The sequence below is a fragment of the Cupressus sempervirens genome, chromosome 6 (assembly GCF_028749045.1).
Source record: "Cupressus sempervirens isolate cs-2001-9-10 chromosome 6, ASM2874904v1, whole genome shotgun sequence".
In the NCBI taxonomy this organism is placed as follows: domain Eukaryota; kingdom Viridiplantae; phylum Streptophyta; class Pinopsida; order Cupressales; family Cupressaceae; genus Cupressus; species Cupressus sempervirens.
In genome coordinates this window covers 37,348,094-37,368,958 of record NC_143123.1, presented here as the reverse complement: position 1 = coordinate 37,368,958, position 20,865 = coordinate 37,348,094, and the positions used below count along the sequence as shown (strand labels likewise).

Below are 20,865 nucleotides of genomic sequence, written 5' to 3'. Positions count from 1 at the left end.
CAATTTAAAGAGAATGATGATCATTATTGGGCTGCTGTTAAATTTGTCATGGACATTATTAGGCCCATATGCGAGGTGATCAATATGCGATTCAATCAAACCATGTTTGGAGAAATTTATGAAGAAATTGATTCCATGTATGGAAGTCAAGTAAATAACAGATGCAAATTACACTTTGAAAGAAGAAAAGTTACATTGAAGACGGAAAATCCTTAATACACCCCTTTATTGTGTTGCCTAGACCATTATATCCTAAATTCAGTAAAATATATAAGAGACCAATAAGAGGGCTCCATATGAGGATAGAGCGGTAATGAAGAGATTTTGGGTTGCACTTAAAATGATTTATGCTGAGGTAAAGGATACTTCAATTATGAGGAGTCACTGGAATAAGTTTTCACGTGGGCAAAGTGGTTTCTCTTCCATGGAAGTTTTATATGATATGCAAGCAAAGAAAGACTATAGAGTGGTAGTGAAACGATGGAGGTAACCTGAAATGCAATCATTTGCAATAAGATTTATCTCACAAGTAGCCAGCTCTTCATCTTGTGAGAGAAATTGTAATAATGCTTTTATTTATGCACTAATGTAATTAACGAGGGTCAAGGAAAGAAGAGAACATGGTGCACATTCATAGCTCATGTTATCTTCTCTTTCATGTGGATCCTAGTTACATGGAAGGTCCTTAAGCAAAATGAAACCAAATTTCACTTGATGGAGAAGTTGCATCCATGGTGGATGAAATGGTTGAAGCAAATTGCCTTAGTGATTTACACCCAATTTCAGTACCGAGCAATTTGAGTTTTGAGAGTGATAAAGATTTGGGGACCATAATGGCGGAGGACCTTGATATGAATGATCAAAATATAGAAGTGTAGATGATATATTTCGATTTTTATTTTTTGTTTGTATATCGGCCAATCCAACTATCAACATTTCTTGATTTCAATATGTAAATGATAATCTAATATCGAATATGTAATGTGAGTTGTGAACTCTTTGACTCTGACACAATGACATTTGGCAATTGTGTATTTAGAACTTAAACATTTTTCTTGTTTTGAAGCTTCTCTCTTGATATGTTTAGAAATTATTAAATTTAATAAACTCTATATTCACTTGCCTGCTACCTTGCTTTGGATAGGGTTCAAACTAGTTCTTGGTTCAGATCTAGTTTGCCTATTGGTTCCTCCAAGCCAAACCTAATTTGAACCCAAGCAGACCTAGGTAGACCAAGTGCAAACTGGGTACATCCCAATGAGAAACATTCTTTAAGTTAGTGCGTGAAACAATATTTACAGAAGTTGAATAAGGTCTTTAATAGTACAAAATAAGTTTGTTGAAGTTAAGATATTTAGCGGATAGGCTATTTTGTGGGAGGATAGGATGCCTGTTGTTTTTAAATGTCTGATGTCGGACAAAGAAAACCGGTGACTGAAAAAGATGAATATATTAGAATTCTCGGCAAGCGGTTCGCAAACACGTGGCCTTTACCGATGAGCGCGTTGAGTTTTATGCAATTTCAGGCCTCGCGCTCGACATGTAACAGGAAGATTGTGGGCACCACAAGGCCGCAACAAGTGGTGGCTTTTTGAACGACACAATGGAATAGTGGTCACTGCGTGACTTTGATGGGCATGAAACTCACACCGAGTCCACAAGAATTTCTCATTTGGTGTATACGCAGTAGGTACATGGATTTATTTGACTGATATCATATACGAGTTTTAATGCATGCCCAGTCCTATTGTCTAATCGGCAATTTAGATGCATGTTTTGGACTGAAGTTCAAGGTTGTGTGTAGTAATTTAAAAATGTGTAAAACGTTTATAAAATTCCTAATTTTTATTAGGTAATAAATTTTATATTTAAACAATTCTCACAAAGAAAAAACCTGCCGGATGAAAAAATGGCTAGCCAAAAAAAATTCTATTTTCCAAAGGTTGATTAGGCTTTGATTATAAATGGATACCTTCATGCACAAAATTAAATGCTACAATGTGTTTATTATTTAAGTATTATATTTTAAATTTTAATTTAGTTATTAAACTTAAATTTAAAAAATAAAATATATTTTTAAATGTTTAAGAGCACAAATTCATTTGTTTTAAATAGAAGTTAGATAATTATTAAATTCAACCAAAAGGAAATATAGTTTTGAACTTTAAAATATATATTCATTTATTTAATTGGGATGAAGTTGATTGTTTTTTCTAAACAAAATAACATTTAAAAAATTTATTAAAAAATATTAAGAATAATGTAAGTTGTTATTTAAAAATTAATAGTAGATGTAATTTGGCAATATATTTATACACTGGCTAATAATTTTTACAAATTTTTAAAAAATAAACTCTTAAAAAATAATTTGTAATAAAACTTTCATTTAAAATCTAAAATAACGATTGTATGATAATATTTATAAATTGAATTACAAATTTTTATTTAATGTAAATATTAAATAAAGTGTACTAAGAGTAAGTATTATCTCTCATTTGTAGTTAGAGTTAGGCTTTTATAAGGGTAAGTTTTAGGGGTTGTATGATAGAAGATAGATTATTAAACTAAAATTTATTCGAAAGTAAAATATTGATAATAGTTGTAATTTTATTTTACATTTTACAAAATTTGATTAGAAAATTAGAAAAGAATTAGTACATCTTTGTATAAGAATTTAAAGTTAAAATGATTTGAATAAAGTATAACATATGTATAAAATATTTTATAGAATTATTTTATTGCAATATATAGAATACCATCTTTCATTAAATGAAACTCAAGTTAGACTTAATATCAAAGTTTACTTACAATTAAAGTTAATTTTTATGTTAAATAGTCAATGTACATTATATTAGTGATAGAATATGTTTGTAATTATTTATAGTCAATTTGCAATTCTAACTAGGATCATAATCTTCACATCAAAATTTTGAACTTATTTATACAAAAAAAATTGTATAGAATTCTAAATATTTATGATCAACAACACAAGGTTTTAATTATCACATAGTAGGTTGTTTTCAGGTGAATCTCTTTCCTATAGATATTATTCAAAGTATAAATTACTATCGAGCTAACCATATATATATATATATATGGATGGGGCCAAAGAGCAAACTATTCTTTCTTTCCTCCCATCGATCTCTTCCTTCAAGATAGGGATGAGTTGATGTCGGTCAATGGTGTGGAAACACCTGATAATATCAAATTCTAAGAACCAATTCAAATAGCCCCTCTCTTTTCTAATCTGTATTAGGGTCAAGGGACAACCTCGAGCTAGGTGGAAGTGCAAAGTGTCTAGAAACTCTGGATCGTAAATGGATTTGGGTACCGCTCTCATTATCTTCTCTATCAATACTACTACTGTCAACAGTTGGGACTTACCATTTGGAGTTGTCATGAAGCGAGTGCTCTACTATTGAAGGGATAGGGGAGAGAGGAAGGCTCTTTTTTGCCCAGACATGTGTGTGTGTGTGTGTTGCATGTTTTTGTACAAATGAACCCAAACCATTTTAAAAAATCCGTACCAACAAACCAATAACCCAAGCCTAAATTGACAACTTAGAATAAATTATATTTAAAAAAACAAAATGGCATCTCCTTGTACTACCTCCCCTATTTTCAATAAACTAGTACTTGTACTAGTCTCTCATATTAGTACTAGTATTCCTTGTTGGTATGTGGTGACTGATCATGCAAGTACTGTACACTTGTCATGTATACCATTTTGTTAATTAGAAGGTAAACTTGAAGGTTGTGTTATGGGGTTTTCACACCATCACCCCACTACAAATGGGGACCCCCTCTTTTTGCTTTAGGAAGGAGTCGTTCTCTTAGGTGCTTTTAGTTAGCAACATTTTGAAGTCTCCAAGTCCAAGAGTGAGTTTGAGCAATTTTGGCTTGTTGGGAAGTAATACTTGTCTAGGATTTGTGTGAGGGTTTTGGTCTCCTTTTGAGGTATTTTCATAGCCTAAGTCCTAGGGGAAGGGTAGAGTTTTGGTCTAATTGAGAACGGTTTACATGTTTGGGAGATGGGAGAAGGATTATGAGCAAATTTGGAAAGTGGTGGAAATCCTCTGATTAGAGGATTTCCACAAGCCATAATTTCTCCCCAAAATCTGAAGATTTTGCCTTGGGACATAAGGAATGCGCAAATTTAGCTATGATTTTTTTCTTACTAAGGCAACAAACTGATTGATGCATTGTTAAAATGATGAAGCGAAGAATGGTAATTTTCCTAAGGATAACTGCTACAGTCATTTGTGGTCCTTTGACCAGAGAATTCCCACCGTGGAAATCTTCTCTTGAGATTTCCACCCTCCTCATCAACTCAAAATTGACGCAAAATCATGCTAAGGCATAGCAACTTGAAACTAAGTAAACAATTAGCATAAGGGTGCAAAATGATAAGTTTTGGGAGGTTAAGTGGCAAAACCATATTTGGTGAAAATCGTCTAACCTTAGGATTGCCACTATGGAAATCCTCTCTCCAGAGGATTCCCACCACATTATTCCCCCCAAGCCCAAAATATCACCACCCTCTAAATCATTCAAAATCTAGACTAAGCCATGAACTCAACATCATGAGTAAAAATATAGCAAGAAATTGTCAAGGTCAGTCGAAATGGGATGATTTTTAAGGCAGAGAGGTGCAAAATCATGTTTGGTGGAAATCCTCTGACTAGAGGATTCCCATTGTGGAAATTCTCTCTCCAATGTAATGTCCCCAATTTTGATGTAATAATTTAATTTAATTAGTTAATTAACTGGTCCCAGAAGTTAAATAGTATAATAAAAGGGACTTTAATTAGTTACTTTAATTAATTAATATGGGGCCCAAGTTAATATTTGTATTTGTGGTTTCGATTGATTTAATATATCTCGGACCTATTTTTATTTTAGTGTACAAAGGTTTTCCCTAACGGGTATTTAAGCATGACTTGTAGGTAGTCGTAGGTATGCATTTTGGATTATTTTCTATGTATTGCGAATTCCTGTTGGAGTTCTCTATTGTTCACCATTTCGCAAGTGAAAGACCTTCCCTATTTGGTTTGTCCGGTTTCGGTGAGATTCAATCCTCACCCTATTATGTCGCTTGTAACACTTCACTTGGATCTGGTAAATCAGAGCAACATCTATTTGTGAATATTAATTGAATATACTTGTGTCCAATTTTCATTATTTGGATTTCATCTTGTTCATGGTTGTATTGTTCAAACTCACTTCCATTACCCCCACGTCTTATTCCGTACAACTACACGAACATGTAGACTTTGGATTGGCACACAATCATTTCATAGTAACACCATACGACCCATCTTGTACAACTCATTGTAATACCGTACGGCCTCACAGGCTTGCATTCACTTGTCCCCCTCACCGTACATCATTTGTGCTCATTACCAGCACCGTACGATCATACTCCCATATCGTACGACCCTTCATAATAGTATCATATTGTCACCGTACAATAGGTTCTACCACCAACACTAGCATACAGTCACCTCCATTAGCATCTCTACTAAATAATCAATAGTAGGGTCGTGATAGAAGGGAAAACAGAACATTACAGTGGTATCAGAGTTGGTGATTCTGCTAGCGTGTTGGGAGAATGGAGAGCTTTGACTTGGATAACACTATGGCTCATTTTCTAGCTGATTGGAGGGCACATCTGTTAGTCCAATACTCCAAGAACACTTTTGCGTGCCAACTATTGGATGGTCAAGTACAAGATGACAGATACCAAGTGGTTGGCGAAATTATTTACCACAAAGACAGAATCTGGTTGGTATCTGAGACCAAGATGAAGGAAATTTTGGAGGAAGGTACTTGCACAAACATCATTGAACCAATGCTTGACGATCAACTTGATGAAAATTTGGGTTCTACCAGCGACCCTTCGAATAAGCAAGCTCTACCAGTAGTTGTTTAGCCTCTTGGTGATGCGGATTTGATCGAGGATTATTTGCAGGAGCAATCTTTACAATTGGCTGATTATGAAGTCTATTCCCCAGCAGCAATCATGATGGATTACACAGATGAATTTCAAGTTTGGGATCTTGGCAATTCCGAACGAGAGAATATTTATATCAAAGTGGTGCACCTAAAGTTTGACGGCAATGTGGTGTTGCAGAGGATTGATGTCATTTCATTTGTCTCACTTGTGCATTTGATTTGGGACCCTGGAGTTGTTGGTGTTTCGTCTGATGACAGATTGCTTGAGGGCAAGCAATATTTGGGCAGTGAGGATTTATAATGTCCCCAATTTTAATGTAATAATTTAATTTAATTTAATTAATTAATTAATTGGTCCCTGAATTTAAATAATATAATAAAAGGACCTTTAATTAGTTACTTTAATTAATTAATATGGGGCCCAAGTTAATATTTGTATTTGTGATTCCAATTGATTTAATATATCTCAGACCTATTTTTATTTTAGTTTCCGTTGGTAAGTGTTACCGTCGGCTATCTTTGTACACCCTTAGAAAGGTTTTCCATGTATTTAAGCACGGCTTGTAGGTAGTCTTAGGTATGCATTTTGGATTATTTTCTATGTACTGCGAATTCCTGTTGGAGTTCTCTGTTGTTCTCCATTTCGGAAGTGAAAGAGCTTCCTATTTAGTTTGTCCGGTTTCAGTGGGATTCAACCCTCGCCCTATTCCATCCCCTGTAACACTTCGCTTGGATTTGGCAAATCGGAGCAAATATTAATTGAATATACTTGTGTTCAATTTTCATTGTTTGGATTTCATCTTGTTCATGGTTGTATTGTTCAAACTCACTTCCACCACCCCCACGTCTTCTTTTGTACAACTACACAAACATACAGACTTTCGATTGGCACACAGTCATTTCGTAGTAACACCGTACAACCTATCCTGTACGGCCCATCCTATACGATCCACACTGTATGGCCCATCCTATACGGCTCACTGTAATACCGTACGGCCTCGTAGGCTTGCATTCACTTGTCCTCCTCACGATACATCATCTGTGCTCCATTACAACCACCGTACGGTCATACTCCCATATCGTATGACACTTCATAATAGTATCATATTGCCACCATACAACAGGTTCTACCACCAACACTAGCGTACGGTCACCTCCATTAGCATCTTTGGTAAATAATCAATAGTAGGGTTGTGAAAGAAGGGAAAACAGAACATTACATCCAAAGCATTCCCACCACTTGAATCCTCTTAAACCAAAGTTGCCAACCTTTTTTAATGTGCTGAATTTGACTCCAAGCTAGTGTTAGAGGTGAAGGATGTTGTGTTGAATCAGAATTGATGAGAAACAATGAAGTTTTGGAAGGATGGAAGGAAATGAAGCGCTAAGTAAATTTGATGGAGAGATTCCCACAGTGGAAATCCTTTGAGCTCAGGATTTCCACTAATGGAACTCTCCAACGTCAAGAATTCCACCACTCCATTTTATAATTCTAAACAAGAGTTGAAGATGAGGGATGCCACTTAGGGAGAGATTTAATTATAACAAGAGAAAAGTTTAAAATAATGGTGGAAGGGCAAAATCATATTTGGTGGAAATCCTCTGAGCAAAGGATTTCCGCCACAATAATCCTCCCAATTTGGAATTTGCCCCTTTCCCTTTAGCCTTATTTTCCTCGGGCCAAATGAAAAACAAATCAAATGGGCAGATTAGAGAGTTGTAGAAGAAAGGAATTTTACCACTAAGTGACTGAAATTGGGATGACTTATTTTTATCATTCTTGGTAGAAATCCTTTGACCAAATGATTCCCACTATGGAAATATTCTTGCCTTAAGTTTTCCACCCAAGAACTTTTTCTGCCAAGCCTCTAGAAATACCCGAGACATTGATCATTTCAAGAAGCCAGAAAGGCTTAGTCTTGAATAAGAGAAATCCATTTTGTTCATTATTAATGTGAATTTCATTTCAAATTTCTTTCGCGAACTTAATGAAGCTTTCTTTTTTGTTTTGCAAGGCAAAAGATGGACATGATGTCAAGGTTGAGCTTGAGACTTCAAGAGGAGAGCCAAGTAGATGCTACAAAAATATGAATTAAGCCCTGGGATTCAATTGAGAAGGAAAGGTTCATGTTCAAGCTATCAACCAACAAATTCAGATTGAAATCAAGAGGAAATTCAAGAAAACACAAAAGATCCAGCTATATGAAGACATATTCAAGGAGAATCAAGAAAGATCAAGTTCACAGGTTTACGAAGATGCAAGTGATTCAAGTCAATTATATGAGGAAATTGCAAAGGAAGGAGAAAATCTCAAATATTGAGAGATACTTTCTAAAAATCGAGCAAGAAATATTTGCAATTTTAACAAACACCTTCTACAAGCCAAGATGCCAAGCATAGGTTAAGGATAATGAGGTGGGAATTATTTGTCTCCAATTAGAAAATTTCAATTTCAAGCACAGTGAGTCACAACATGCCGAGTGTCCTATTTTCTCATTGTTTGGAAAAATCATTGTAATTTTCTTATCAGCCCATGAATTGGTTCCTTCATGTAATTGGTTGTAAATTTGGCAACCCTAATTAGGGTTTGTGGGAAGAAATCTTGGCCCTTCGTTGTAATGGAACTACTATAAAGGCCAAGGCCTTTTCATTTGTAATTCATGAGCTTAGGAGATTAGAGTAGGAGAGAGCTATTAGTGTAGGAGAGTGGAATAGATTAGCTAAGGGAGAGACTTGATGAAGTTTTTGCCATAATGCTTGTCAAATAAATTGATAATTCATTGTTGGTTTCATGGTGGATTACTTAATATTGCTTTGAAGTGTTGCATGGTTTCCTCAATCTTTCACTTGGAGTAAATTTCTTTTCATGTTGGAGTAGTTTAGTTGAATGAAAGTTGTTGTGGATGTTTATTTGCTTGACTCGGAAAAAATCCAAACCATTGGCCTCTTGTTGATAGTAGGAGTGCCTTGTGTGGTAAGATGATGATTGAATGCACTTAACTTCAATTGATATTGAATCTTAAATTTGCTCGATTTGATGGGATTGGTGAATATATATTGATTTGAAAACCATCCGAATGTTCCTTAGAAGCTTGCACTAGGGGGGTGGAGTTGCTGGCAAGATTACATCTAGTAGAGTCCAAGTCCTCTATGATTCCTTGCATTCACAATTAGGAGTAGAAGTTAGCCAGATTAAGTTTGTGTTATAGTGAAAAGGTTTGAAGATCAAAACTATATTTTTATTGCACGTTGTAAAGCCAAAACTATAAGTGAAAGAGTTGATATCCATTGAATGAATAATGTAAGTCCCTTTGTGACAACCAGCATATCACATCATAAAACTAAGTGAAGCCCACAATTAAGAAGGAACCTTGAAGTCATTTCATGATCTTACATTGCAAGCTTAGCATGAGAGATGGCCTTATTTCAAGAGAGGATTGAGTAGTTGATGTTTCATTTAGAAACATTAGGTATTTGATTGTGCATGTTCTAGTGGAACAAAACTCACATTAACAGGTTGTAGTCGCCTGAAGGCTTATCTGAGTGGAGGGTAGGAATTTGAATCCTTGAAGGGTTTGACTATCCTTCATAGTGGTTCACTTTTCATACTCTACATATAGTGATTCTGATAGCTGACTTTTCTCCCCTCTTTGTTGTTTTAGTTTATGCTATTAGCTTATTACAATATCTTATGTAGTTATAGTTTCCCAGTGATCCTTGGTCTCAACTCTTCCTTTATCTAGTCTTTGATTTCTCGTCTCTGCTGCAACTACCAGACTCAGCTTTCTTCCAAGCCTTATACATGAGTGTGGGTTTGGTTTTTTTGTGTTTTTTCAGTCAGATTATAATATATATGATCTGATTGGATTTAATTAAAAACTTTAAACAACAAATGTAGGTTTATATGCGGAGTGTATATTATATTGAATGAAGGTTCAGAGGCTCTAAAGATTTCTTTCCCAACAAGGCTATAACCAAACCTTATGGGATGACATGCACAAGGAATTGATTGACCAGATAGATTAACCGTTATTCAACAGTTTTCACATACATGAAACTTTTTCCTCTCTAGTTTATTTATCAATAACTAGATATTGTTAATCCAGAGACACTTGGCCTCCCAAACAGCATATAAATGTAATTCTTGGTTTGTTTCTTATCATGGCGACCTCCATTTATGACCAAAATGGGTTTCTGATATGGATGCACAATCATATTTACAGTTGCTGTCATATTATGTGTTTGTGTATTTTCTTGTGTTTTTATTATCTTATATAATAATTTTGTCAAATAAAGTGGAACACAGTAATGCTGAGTTTTTTTAATGTGAATAGAAAAGTCTAGTTTGACAAAATCGGACCAAATGAAAAATTTAGGGTTTATATATCGTAGAAGCAACTTTCAGGATTCAAATATTGAGATCAGAGGCAATCTTTTTTCTGAAACTTTCATATAAGAGTGCTCTTCAAATTTCTCTAACTTTAGTGTTGTTATTACTTATTTCCTGGCAGGTTCTTGATGAAGAGTTGCTACAGAATGCAATTCCATTTGTGAATGATAATGTTGAGACAAAAAGGACAGGAGATACTCCTGGTAATAATCGGTCACAAGATACGATAACCAGTGAGATTTCTAGCCCACAGCCTTCATCCAAGGGATCAATGAATAATTCAGTTTCACCCTCATCTGAAAAGCCTCCAAAAGTTGCACACTTACTACCTGATAGAGGACCAGAGGTAGGAATGTCCTTGAATGCATTGGTTAACACTGAGGCTAGACATAAACATAAAGAGATCCAAGCAGTAGAGACGATGAATGATGATGACAAAGGATTTCTCAATGAGAGGATTGTCAATGAATTGCTTCATGATACAACTGGGACATTTCCTGAGACTCTTGTGTCCAGGAACACAACTTCTGGCAAACTAACTGAAATTCAGGTAAGGAATTCTGTTAGAAATTTTGAAAGATAAGATGTAGAGCTCACTCCCTGTGAGTCTATTGTCTTAGTTGTTTACTTGTAATTAATGGGAAGTGCTAATTTAATAATACACAAGAATGAACATCCATGTCTTTTAAAACTTATGGGCCGTCCCATGCAGGCTCAAATCAAATCTACAATGGAGACAGCATTTTGGGATGGAGTTGTTGAAAGACTTGAACAGAATCCACCAGATTATACTCGGGTAATAGGACTTGTAAAAGAAGTCAGGGATGAACTGGATGCTTTGGTTCCTCAAAGTTGGAAGCAAGAACTTCATGAAAGTATTGATGTGGAACTCTTTTCTCAGGTGAGATTATCCTTCAGAAACAATCTCGTCAATAATATGGCTGTGTACTTCATGCTTTTTGTGTTCAAGGACTGGTGTCAGTGCTTCAGGTTATGGAGTCTGGAGTCCAAGACGTTGAATATCTTGCGAAGTTATTGGATTATGCATTATCTCTTGTACTAAGTCTTGGGGCACCAGCACGTGATAGTGAAACAAAAGCAGCTCACGAGAAACTGCTCCAAGAATTGTCTGGAATAGTGGCCGGAATTAACCAGAAGTCAAACCTTTCCTTTGCATCTGCATTGGTTAAGGGCCTTCGCTTCATTTTAGAACAAATACAGGTATGTGAGATGTTTTAGGTTGCCTACGTATATATTAACATAATATTGCATTATTGACTCGGTAATTTTCAGTTAAAAGTTAAAACCATCCTATATGTTATGCTATATACATTTTATTATCCAGTGGATTAACTGTTTATTTACTCACGAGCTGTCTTTCAACTGAATCTCATTTCATTGGCTCAGGTCCTGAAGCAGGATATAAGCATTTCTCGAATTCGAACAATAGCCCCACTGATTCAGGGGCCTGCAGGTGTGGAATACATGCAAAAACTATTCACTGATCACTATGGTCCATCCTCCACAGCTACGAGCATGCTGCCTCGAACTGTTGAATGGCTTTCTGAAGTACAGGAATGTATTGAGAAGGAAAGGAATGATTTTAATGAATTGGTTGAGGTCTTCAAGTGTAGCCAGTCAAATGTTCAAAGTGCTCAAATGACAGGTTCGTCTGTTTTGTCCACATTAAAAATAGAATAAAATTGAGATTAACCAAAAAATTATCTAGCTCATTCTCCAATGAAACAAGAATGGCATCTGCAGGTTCCTTGAAAAGCTGCCTTCCCTCAAAAGTGATTAGATACTTGGTATAAATATTTATGTGAAAGCAAAATATATTGTGTTTGCTGAGTGTAGCTGTAGCAGAAAGGTCACAGCACTGCTATTTTTCTTCTGCCAGGCAAATTTCCACACGCCTTCAGTACAAGGGGAGGTTAGAATCTGTAGGAGAATACCTTAGTCCTTCCAAAGACTGTCCATCGTAGACCCCTCAACCTAGAACACTCGCCTATGAGCAATCTTAGTTGTTACATTAGTTTTTCCTCAGTCACGGGAATGATGCTAAAGGATATTCTGGTCTGAGCCTTGCTATAGATATGTGACCGTTCAAGGGGATGTTTACCACTTTGTTCTTCAGCTCCTGCATCGTTGAGGGGCGCTTCTCTTACATATTTATATTGTACTTGTACTTCAGCTCTATATTTTGAAGTTTAACCATTTTCAATGTACTCTCTTAATAGTTTTTTCTTATAAGCTGATGTGTTTTTCAGCCGAGCACATTTCTTACGTACCGGGATGTTCTCTTGGAGTTCATTTGTGAAAACTAAGATGTTCTTTCTCTTTCATTCTATTGACTTCTGTTTTGGCATCCTTTTATTACATTTGCAGTTGAGTTTCAGACAGAGTTTGAGTGGAAATCCATGGGAACTATGATACGCCTAGGTTTGTTGCAAATGGCAAGCAGGTCTGTTGCAGCAAACGAAGACAACACACCAGAGACTTTAAAATTAAATGTGGTGAGGCTGAGGGACACACAGAATGAATTTCAGCGGGTAATTGTGCTTGCAACAGGGTAATAAACTTGAGCTTTTATTCATGTATATTACTAGAGTCATGTGTTGGATAACTACACACACGTGTGTGGTTTATTCATCTGATATCATTCTTTTCCCATATATGAAGCTTGCTATTGGTAAGGCAGACCCTTGCAGAAAAGGAAGTGCCGGCTGCAGAGATTGATGATGTACTCAGGATTGCAAGCAAGCAATTGAATGACATCCTGAGTGATCCCTTGATTACAAGCCATCAGATTGGTGAGTTGTTGGCTCAGCTATGTTCTTCCGCTATTAAAGCAGATCAAACTGATGTTGATGGACAATTTATGACCCGGGTTTTGAGTAGAAGCCTATCTGCTGGTGATGCTGTTTTTGCAAGAGTTGCTGCTGCTGTACGGTCTAGTGTTAGGGCTGTTCTCCTTTTGGGACAGGGATGTGATAGCTGTTTATTGGCAGAAGTGACCTTGAAACATATTGGGGCCAGTTCTCTAATGGATCTCGTTGTGGGTGTAGTGAATTCTCTGGAAGTCATGGCATCAGTAACTTGTCAGGTACATGGACCATGGTATATGCATATCCTCAGAACTGCATAATGACTGTATTTCTTGGCAAATTGTGCAAATATATGTTGTGTACTGTGTTTGAGAAAGACTAGATACCTCCTCTGCTTACTTTTTCAAGATGCTGATCATGGAAATACATCCGGTTGGACTTGATATTATTGGATGTTGATGAAGACAGCGAGGATTATGTTCCAGCAGTGAAATTACAGTAAGTGTGGTATTTATGACACACAATGCTGTCATGTTATTATTATTTATTTTAGGCAAAAGGCATTTACTGTAACATAACTTCTAGAGCATGTAAGATTGTACATAAGTTCCTTTTTTCTGGTCATCCAGATCAGAGATTGTTTATGCCTCTGAAACAAAAGGGTTTTCAGTAAATAATGTCACATGGAGATATTGGTCATGCAGATTACAGATGGGCGCAATTTAAAATATCTGACCTGTGAATTGATACCAGGCAGAGCCTAATTATCTGTTGCAAAGGTTTGAGCATAATGGCAACAGACAAGAATCCAACATTAATATTGTAATTTTATAAATTTCTTACTTGTAAATTGTGAAACATGTGTTTTTACAAAACAGTAATTACTGATCAGAATAACAAAAATATTTAACCCTGAATTAAAGTTTGATATTGTTCAAGACTTTTGCACTCTGTTGATGATATAGGGGGATTTTTATCTGGGTGAGAGGAAAATGGGGTTTAAGGCCTTTGAAATTATCACAAACATAGATATGTTTGATCAGTGTGTAGAGTGTTAGACCATGGGCATATTCCCCAGAAAAAAATAACTGTCTACATCCATTAGTATTGTAGAAGCAATTTTAGTGTGCAGCGAGTCATGCCTAAAAGAGTCAATGTACTGCGTTAAGCAACAAATCTGGAGATGCTAGTTAAAAATGCCTGAACTGTTGTCTTATGTAATAAATTTAATCTCATAACAGAGGTTTGGAAGGGCGCCTGGTCAGATATGATAGTGATGGCTTGATCAGGCTTTGATTTAGTAGCCGATGAATGGAGGATTATTTTTGAATAATTTAATATGGATATGTTATATCTTTTAGGATGAACTGTGTGTAACCAATTCGTCAAAAATGAAACACAAGTTCAAATATTTTCACGGATTTTATCCCGAATTATCCTGGGATCAAACATATTGTTAGGGCTCCAATAAATAACACACGGAGGAGAGTCAAAACTCAATTATTAAAAGAAAATACATCAGCAGAAACGAAAAAGAAACAGGAAGTCATCTGAATTATTGGTACTAAAATTACAAATGCCCAAAGACAGTGGATGATATGAGGATTTTTGTTGCTTTACATTTCTGATTTTCATGTTACTTTGTGAATGTTGCTCATGTTAGTTGTAGATAGACTGCCCACACTCCTCGGCCAATTATATGGCTGCTTTTATTTCCAATCTGAGATCAAGAACATGTACCAGAAAAAGTCGACTGCTCTAAGTTTAAAGTTGACAAATAATGTGCATTTGCTATTTGTTTTAAGTTTCTTCGATATTCTCTTATTAATATGTACATGTCAACGAAAACTTATCAACATATTTCTCGAATGCTGATGAAGCCACCAAATAATGTAGCCGGCAATTTCCTCAACTGCTTTCATAGGCAGCCCTCGCATAGACGCCGTTATCTGTGAACGCCAAAGTGATAGAAGAATTAAAGGTGTCTGATTCAGTGGGGTGGCAATAGGATCACCTGTACAACTGCATAACCGACATCTTGCTTGAAAGGGACTATTTTGCCCCAAGTTCACTGAAGACAAAATGGTGCCGTCTCATGGTTTTGAGATTTTTGTAACGTCAATGTGATGAGAATGGGGAAGGTGACCAAGAACAAAAAGCGATCGTAGAAGAACGGAAAATTAGTAGAGGGGTCATTCTGAGAAAATAGCGACGTGTTTATGGCAAGTATTCAACCTAGGGTCAGAAGAATTAATAAGGAAGCTGGAAAAAGTGCGGCATTTCGACTTCCAATTAGTTTTTCAATTGATTTTGTAGGACACGTCTCAATCTTTTGGGGCTTCTTGCGTAGGATGTTACTACTGGTGAAGTTTTCTTGACAACAACAATTCTAGTTTATAAGCATTCGTCATTTTAAGTAAAGAAGTGTTGTGCCCTAATTACACATCCCCTCAATGATGGGACCCCCGTCTTTTTGGTTTGTTTGGTTTCTTTTCTTATCTTGATAGCTCTAGCGCCGGTTGTCCAGAGTTTCCTTCAATTCTAGATGAAAAATTATGATGAGTTATAATCAAGTTTCAGGCTAACGTTTCCTCCCTACCCCTTTGTCACGATCTTGAAATATTTCTTGTCAAGTTGCCAAGTCGGACAAAATTGCAAGTTTTGAGTCCTTCAAAAAAATAGGTTTTAAGCCAACTATTTGTACCGATTTGGAAGACAGTTAATCCAGAGAATAGTGAAAGATATCAAGTGATAAAGTCTCTTCTTAAGAGTTGGTTCTTGGCAATTAAGTTTACATTCTTTTGAAATGCCCCAATTCAGGTCAATTCTCATTCTTTTTCAATGCCCCCAATTACATTCAGGCTGAAGAGGGTGTTTAGGGAGATTGGTCAAGTGTTAGTCAAAAGTCGAAGTTCAGGAATGTTCAAGCATGGATCACGATCACGCAAAAATATCGAAATAGCCGACTTCGCAAAAGTACAAGTGAATAGGTCAAAAATGGGCTGAAAGTGGCCGAATCTACAAGAAAATGCCTATATGGGATCAAGTCACTTGTCAACAATGCAAATCACATTAATCATTGAGCTTATCCATGGTCAAGACTCGACAACAAAAGAACCTTGGAGATTGGAGTTTGTTGTGTGATCTTTCACAATTGTAGCACACAAATAATTTTGGTCAAGAGATGATATGATCTTCGATATTTTGTTCTACTGGTTCAGGAGTCATAAAACACATAAAACACATCAAGTAGCTCAATGGTCTGACTTGCACATTCTATGAGTTTATAAAGTACCAAATACATCTTAATCAAGTCTGCTAACATTCCCTTCCTAACCTATATCATTGTTGTTTTGGAATGCATATTGTCCACCCTTTCCCAAACTTGTGTTCATTTGGAAAATATTTTCATCTTCAAATGAGAACATTTATGTACGAAGTTGCTGTATTATGCCCATTTCCTTTGGTTTTGGTAAAGCCATATCGTTTATTCCTCCATTTAATAATAATATTATACAAGTTTAAATGCTCGGTGAGATGCATAAGAAAACTAATTCGATCTTTACTTTATTCTTAGATAATAGAGGATACCTAAGAGATGAACTTGATTGATGAAGACACTGTAGATAGATAGATAGATAGATAAAATTTTAACATCCACGAGGCCAAAAATAGCCTATGGGACAGCAAGACAACTCAAGCAGACTTAAGTAGCGTTGTTCGCCTCTTGTGTAGACTAATGATGAGCCCCCCCAATTGCTCAATGTACTCTTCGTTGAACAGGTTATGCCAAGAACTGTCACATATAGTATCCGCAAACTTATCCCTGCTATCCTTGTAGGCCTCACATTCTAGAATAAAGTGCTGTTTAGTTTCCACTTTCCCAGAATTGCAAAATCTGCAAATTCTCTCTTCCCAAGCCTCCTTTGGCCTCTTCCAACGCTCGGTCTCACAACGAAGTTGGTGAGAGTTGGTTCTCAGCTGAGCAATAAGAATTTTAGCTCTCCAAGAAATGTTGGCTCCTATGTACACTTTTCGAGTTGATCACAAGTGGGGTTGAACTCATTTATATAATATAGTTTCTTCCTCCCAATCTCGCTTCCCCAATTTCTCTTGTAGAATTTCTCCATAACAAAGACCTTTATTTCTTTATTACTTGTGGGGCACATATTGAAATGAATATTCCATTTACTCATCCACTTGATGTTTTGTTGCATCCATGTCCTTTTTCGCTTACATAGTGTGTCACTAAAGACAACTTTCGGCCATCTATCCTCTTCCATTTTTTCGATTCTTTTTAGATAGCTTAAAAGGCGAACCATAGCAAGTGCCTCAATAGGCGCAGCCCCCATTTCACTTAGCATGATGTCATATGGAACAATGCTTTTAATTTTAAACTTGCTTGTAATCAAGCGCTTTTGGATTCCTTCGATTTGTTTCCATTGTGCTATAGTAGTGCTGCTGGCCCATAATTCACACCCATAAAGAACAACTGGCAGCACAAGAAGACCAAACAAGGTTTGAATAGTTTTCCAATCCCACAACTCCGCTTCACGGCACCTATTCTGAAGAGCGTAGAAAGCCTTCCATCCACCTAATGTCCTTTTATACCTGTAGCTAGACCAGCTTAGTTTTTTGTTGAAATCGATGCCAAGGTATTTATATTCCGCAACTTCTTCGAGAACACTTCCATTGTAATAAAATTCATGTTGATGCTGTTTTTAATTATTAGAGAAAATCATAATCTTGGTTTTGTTGATATTGACTTGCATCCCCACCATTCTACAAAAGCGCTCAAGAGAAGATAGATGGTCTTGCAAACCACAAGCAGATTTGGCAATTAAAATGAGGTCGTCCGCATATAGGAGTAGCTTTATAACAAATTCCCCTAGCTGAATGCCTTCACGCTCTTGCGTGTTTAACCACTCTTCCAGTTTGTCAATATATAAACCAAATAAAGTAGGGGATAAAGGGCAGCCCTGTTTGACCCCGATATTGCTCCTAAAACATTCTGAAATGCCATCTGAAGTTCTGATTTTGACTTTCACCTCTTCGTACATTCTATGAGCAGCAGCTCTGAGATGCCTAGGAATCCCCAATTCTTCCATCCTCAACCAAAGCTTGTCTCTCAGAACGGTATCAAAAGCCTTTTTGAAGTCAACAAAGCAACAAAAAACCTCTTCTTTTTTCTCCCACTCTTTTTCAATAATGTGTCTCAGAGTGACACAGTGATCCACTGTCGAGTGCTTTGGCCTAAAACCAGCTTGCCCTTTAGCACGTTTATGATTTTCTTCTGCCCATTTGCTGATCCTAGTTTCTATCATACTGCCAAAAAGTTTAGCAAAGAGGGGATTGATCATTATAGTCCTGTAGTTGGAGGGATTGTTAACATCACCACTCTTAAAAAGTGGTATTGCAAGGCTGATTGTCCAATCTTTCGGAAACCCTTCCTGGCAGATTTTGTTGAAGATTTCAGTGATGTGTGGTGCAAGAGTTTTCATACCCCACTTCAAATATTCAGCTTGAAGCGCAACAAGGTCTTTTGCTTTGCCTCCACCCAACTTCTTAATCCCTGTCTCTATCTCTTGCACAGTAAAAATATTTGTGGTATCATTGACCAAAGGTGGCTGTCCCACTCCACCCTCTTGTTCATAAAGTTTCTTAGCATAATCAAACCATTGGGTGGCAGTAATATTATTTTCAGTTTGCTTCCTCCTTGGTTGGAGTTCTTTCCAAAAACGTTTGGGGTTATTTCTGCCCAAGAAAATTAGCTCCTCTCTCCTTGTGGACATAAATTCGATTTTTTTCTTCTTTAGGATCTGTTTGTAGGTCTTAATGTCAAGGTTAGTTTTATTTGACTCCCTTAGATTTCTCCTAGCCCTCTTGCATTCCTTATCAAACCATGCATTGGCTGGAAAACAATTAGTTTCAAATTTTCTATTTTTTGCTCTCTTGCATTTTGAAAGAGCCTTGTGAATCAGATTTGATAAATCATGACTATTAACACCATGCTTATACATAGGGTGTCCCATACAAAGTTCCTCAAGAGCAGCCCTGAAAGTGTTACTATTTTCTGAAGTTAACAAAATTCTACCCTGAGAAGGTGGGTGTTGAGGGCCTTGGATTTTTGCCCCAATCCGTCTATCCTTTGCCCAATACAAATTTACGTACAGTGGTCTATGATCTGATTTGAGATCCCAAATGTGCTCTCCAATTTCAACTTCTTCAATATTGTTATACAAATGCTGCGAACAAATTACATAGTCTACCACACTTGCCCCGTTGTATGTGTTGCAAGTGAAATTGCCTGACTTAGCCCATCTAGCCAAACCATTACAGATTATTAGATCAAATGTGCCACACAAAGTGATCAATTCTTCCCCAAAATGATTGCAGCCTTTAGCATCTTCGGATATTCTATCCCATGGATGATTTCTCTCTTCTGTGAGCCAAATAGGGTTATCATTTACTTCGGAGCTGAAAATACTTGCTTGCCAATTTGCTGTCCTAGCATTGAAATCTCCAACGAGAAGGACATCCCCACGTTGTGAAAAAATAGCAACATCTTTCTTTAACGTAGCATAAGGGTCATTGTGATCTAAACCACACTTTTTATAAATTTTAGATACTTGTGGAGCAAAGTAACAAGCTGCAATCCTGAGGAGAGTGTTATTTTCCACGATTTTGAGCCATATAAATTGTTTATTAGAATCAGTCTTTTCCAGCTGAATGACACGACCTTCTTTTTCTTTTACTAGAACCATTATACCTCCATAACCTTTACCATTTCCCGCTACCTCATTCCACACTGCTGTATGAAGGGGACTGTGGTTGTCACATAACTGAGGGAGGGCATTTGGGTACAAAACCAATGAAAAGAGATTGAGACACTAATAAGACAAACAACTTATAGAATTGATGTAGCTATGGATTGAGGTTCAATGGAGGACTGCAATGACCGCCATCCATGTAAGTAGTTAAATGCTCAACTTAGAATTACATAACAAATTTGAAATCAACATAGAACCAAAATGGAAATATGAAGAATAGAATCGCGTTGATTCACGATCTTGATTCACATCCAAAACATATTGCATGGCCTTAAAAAATGAGGTCTAGACTTAGACTTCAATTGCAATTTATCTTGCATAAAGTGAGTGAGCTTCCAATTCATTTCTATACAAACTATTGGTTGACAAATTATTCAGAAATTATTTGAGATTCCTTAATTGTGTACACATCTCTTTGCTATTGATGACGATCATGGACCTGCTCTACACCCTTTATTATCACTATAATCCTAGCCATCAAATCATTCTCCATAAAGTCATTGTAAATAAATCAAGCATTTCCAATGTGCCATTATAAAACATTAACACAATATGTCTCAAATCCATATGCAAGTCTTGAAAGAGCTCTTATAATATTCAACTATTCACCCTGAACTCATGTACATGTTCTTACAAATATAACATGAAGATTCAATCTTATCAATTGAAGGCTAGCATTATCTTTTTCTTGTTCCATACCTTTATTTTTTGGAGAATAGGCTTTCTTCTGTTGCTTTGTCTTCCTCAAACATGAGTAGAAACTCTATGATAACATTTATCCTATTTCCTTTGTATATTCTAATTAAAATTAACAAGAAATCATAAAATGAGAATGAAGTATATCACCCATATTATCCTTCCT

The 20,865-nt window shown here is 36.3% G+C and overlaps 1 protein-coding gene across 3 annotated transcripts in view; it reads left to right on the top strand.

Annotated features, from left to right (window-relative positions):
• The window catches only part of LOC149550984 (uncharacterized), a 60,708-nt gene extending 46,613 nt beyond the window's left edge, over window positions 1–14,095 (top strand). For 2 of the 3 annotated variants that reach the window (XM_089786530.1, XM_089786531.1), the window contains exons 2-7: window positions 10,467–10,895; window positions 11,058–11,246; window positions 11,336–11,566; window positions 11,753–12,011; window positions 12,734–12,917; window positions 13,028–14,095. In XM_089786530.1, coding sequence (XP_089642656.1) covers window positions 10,467–10,895; window positions 11,058–11,246; window positions 11,336–11,566; window positions 11,753–12,011; window positions 12,734–12,917; window positions 13,028–13,493 — 1,758 coding nt within the window. In that variant the 3' untranslated portion in view covers window positions 13,494–14,095. The remainder of the gene's footprint in view (window positions 1–10,466; window positions 10,896–11,057; window positions 11,247–11,335; window positions 11,567–11,752; window positions 12,012–12,733; window positions 12,918–13,027) is intronic. The other variant, XM_089786532.1, reaches the window with a different exon arrangement.
• The last annotated feature ends 6,770 nt before the right edge of the window (window positions 14,096–20,865 follow it).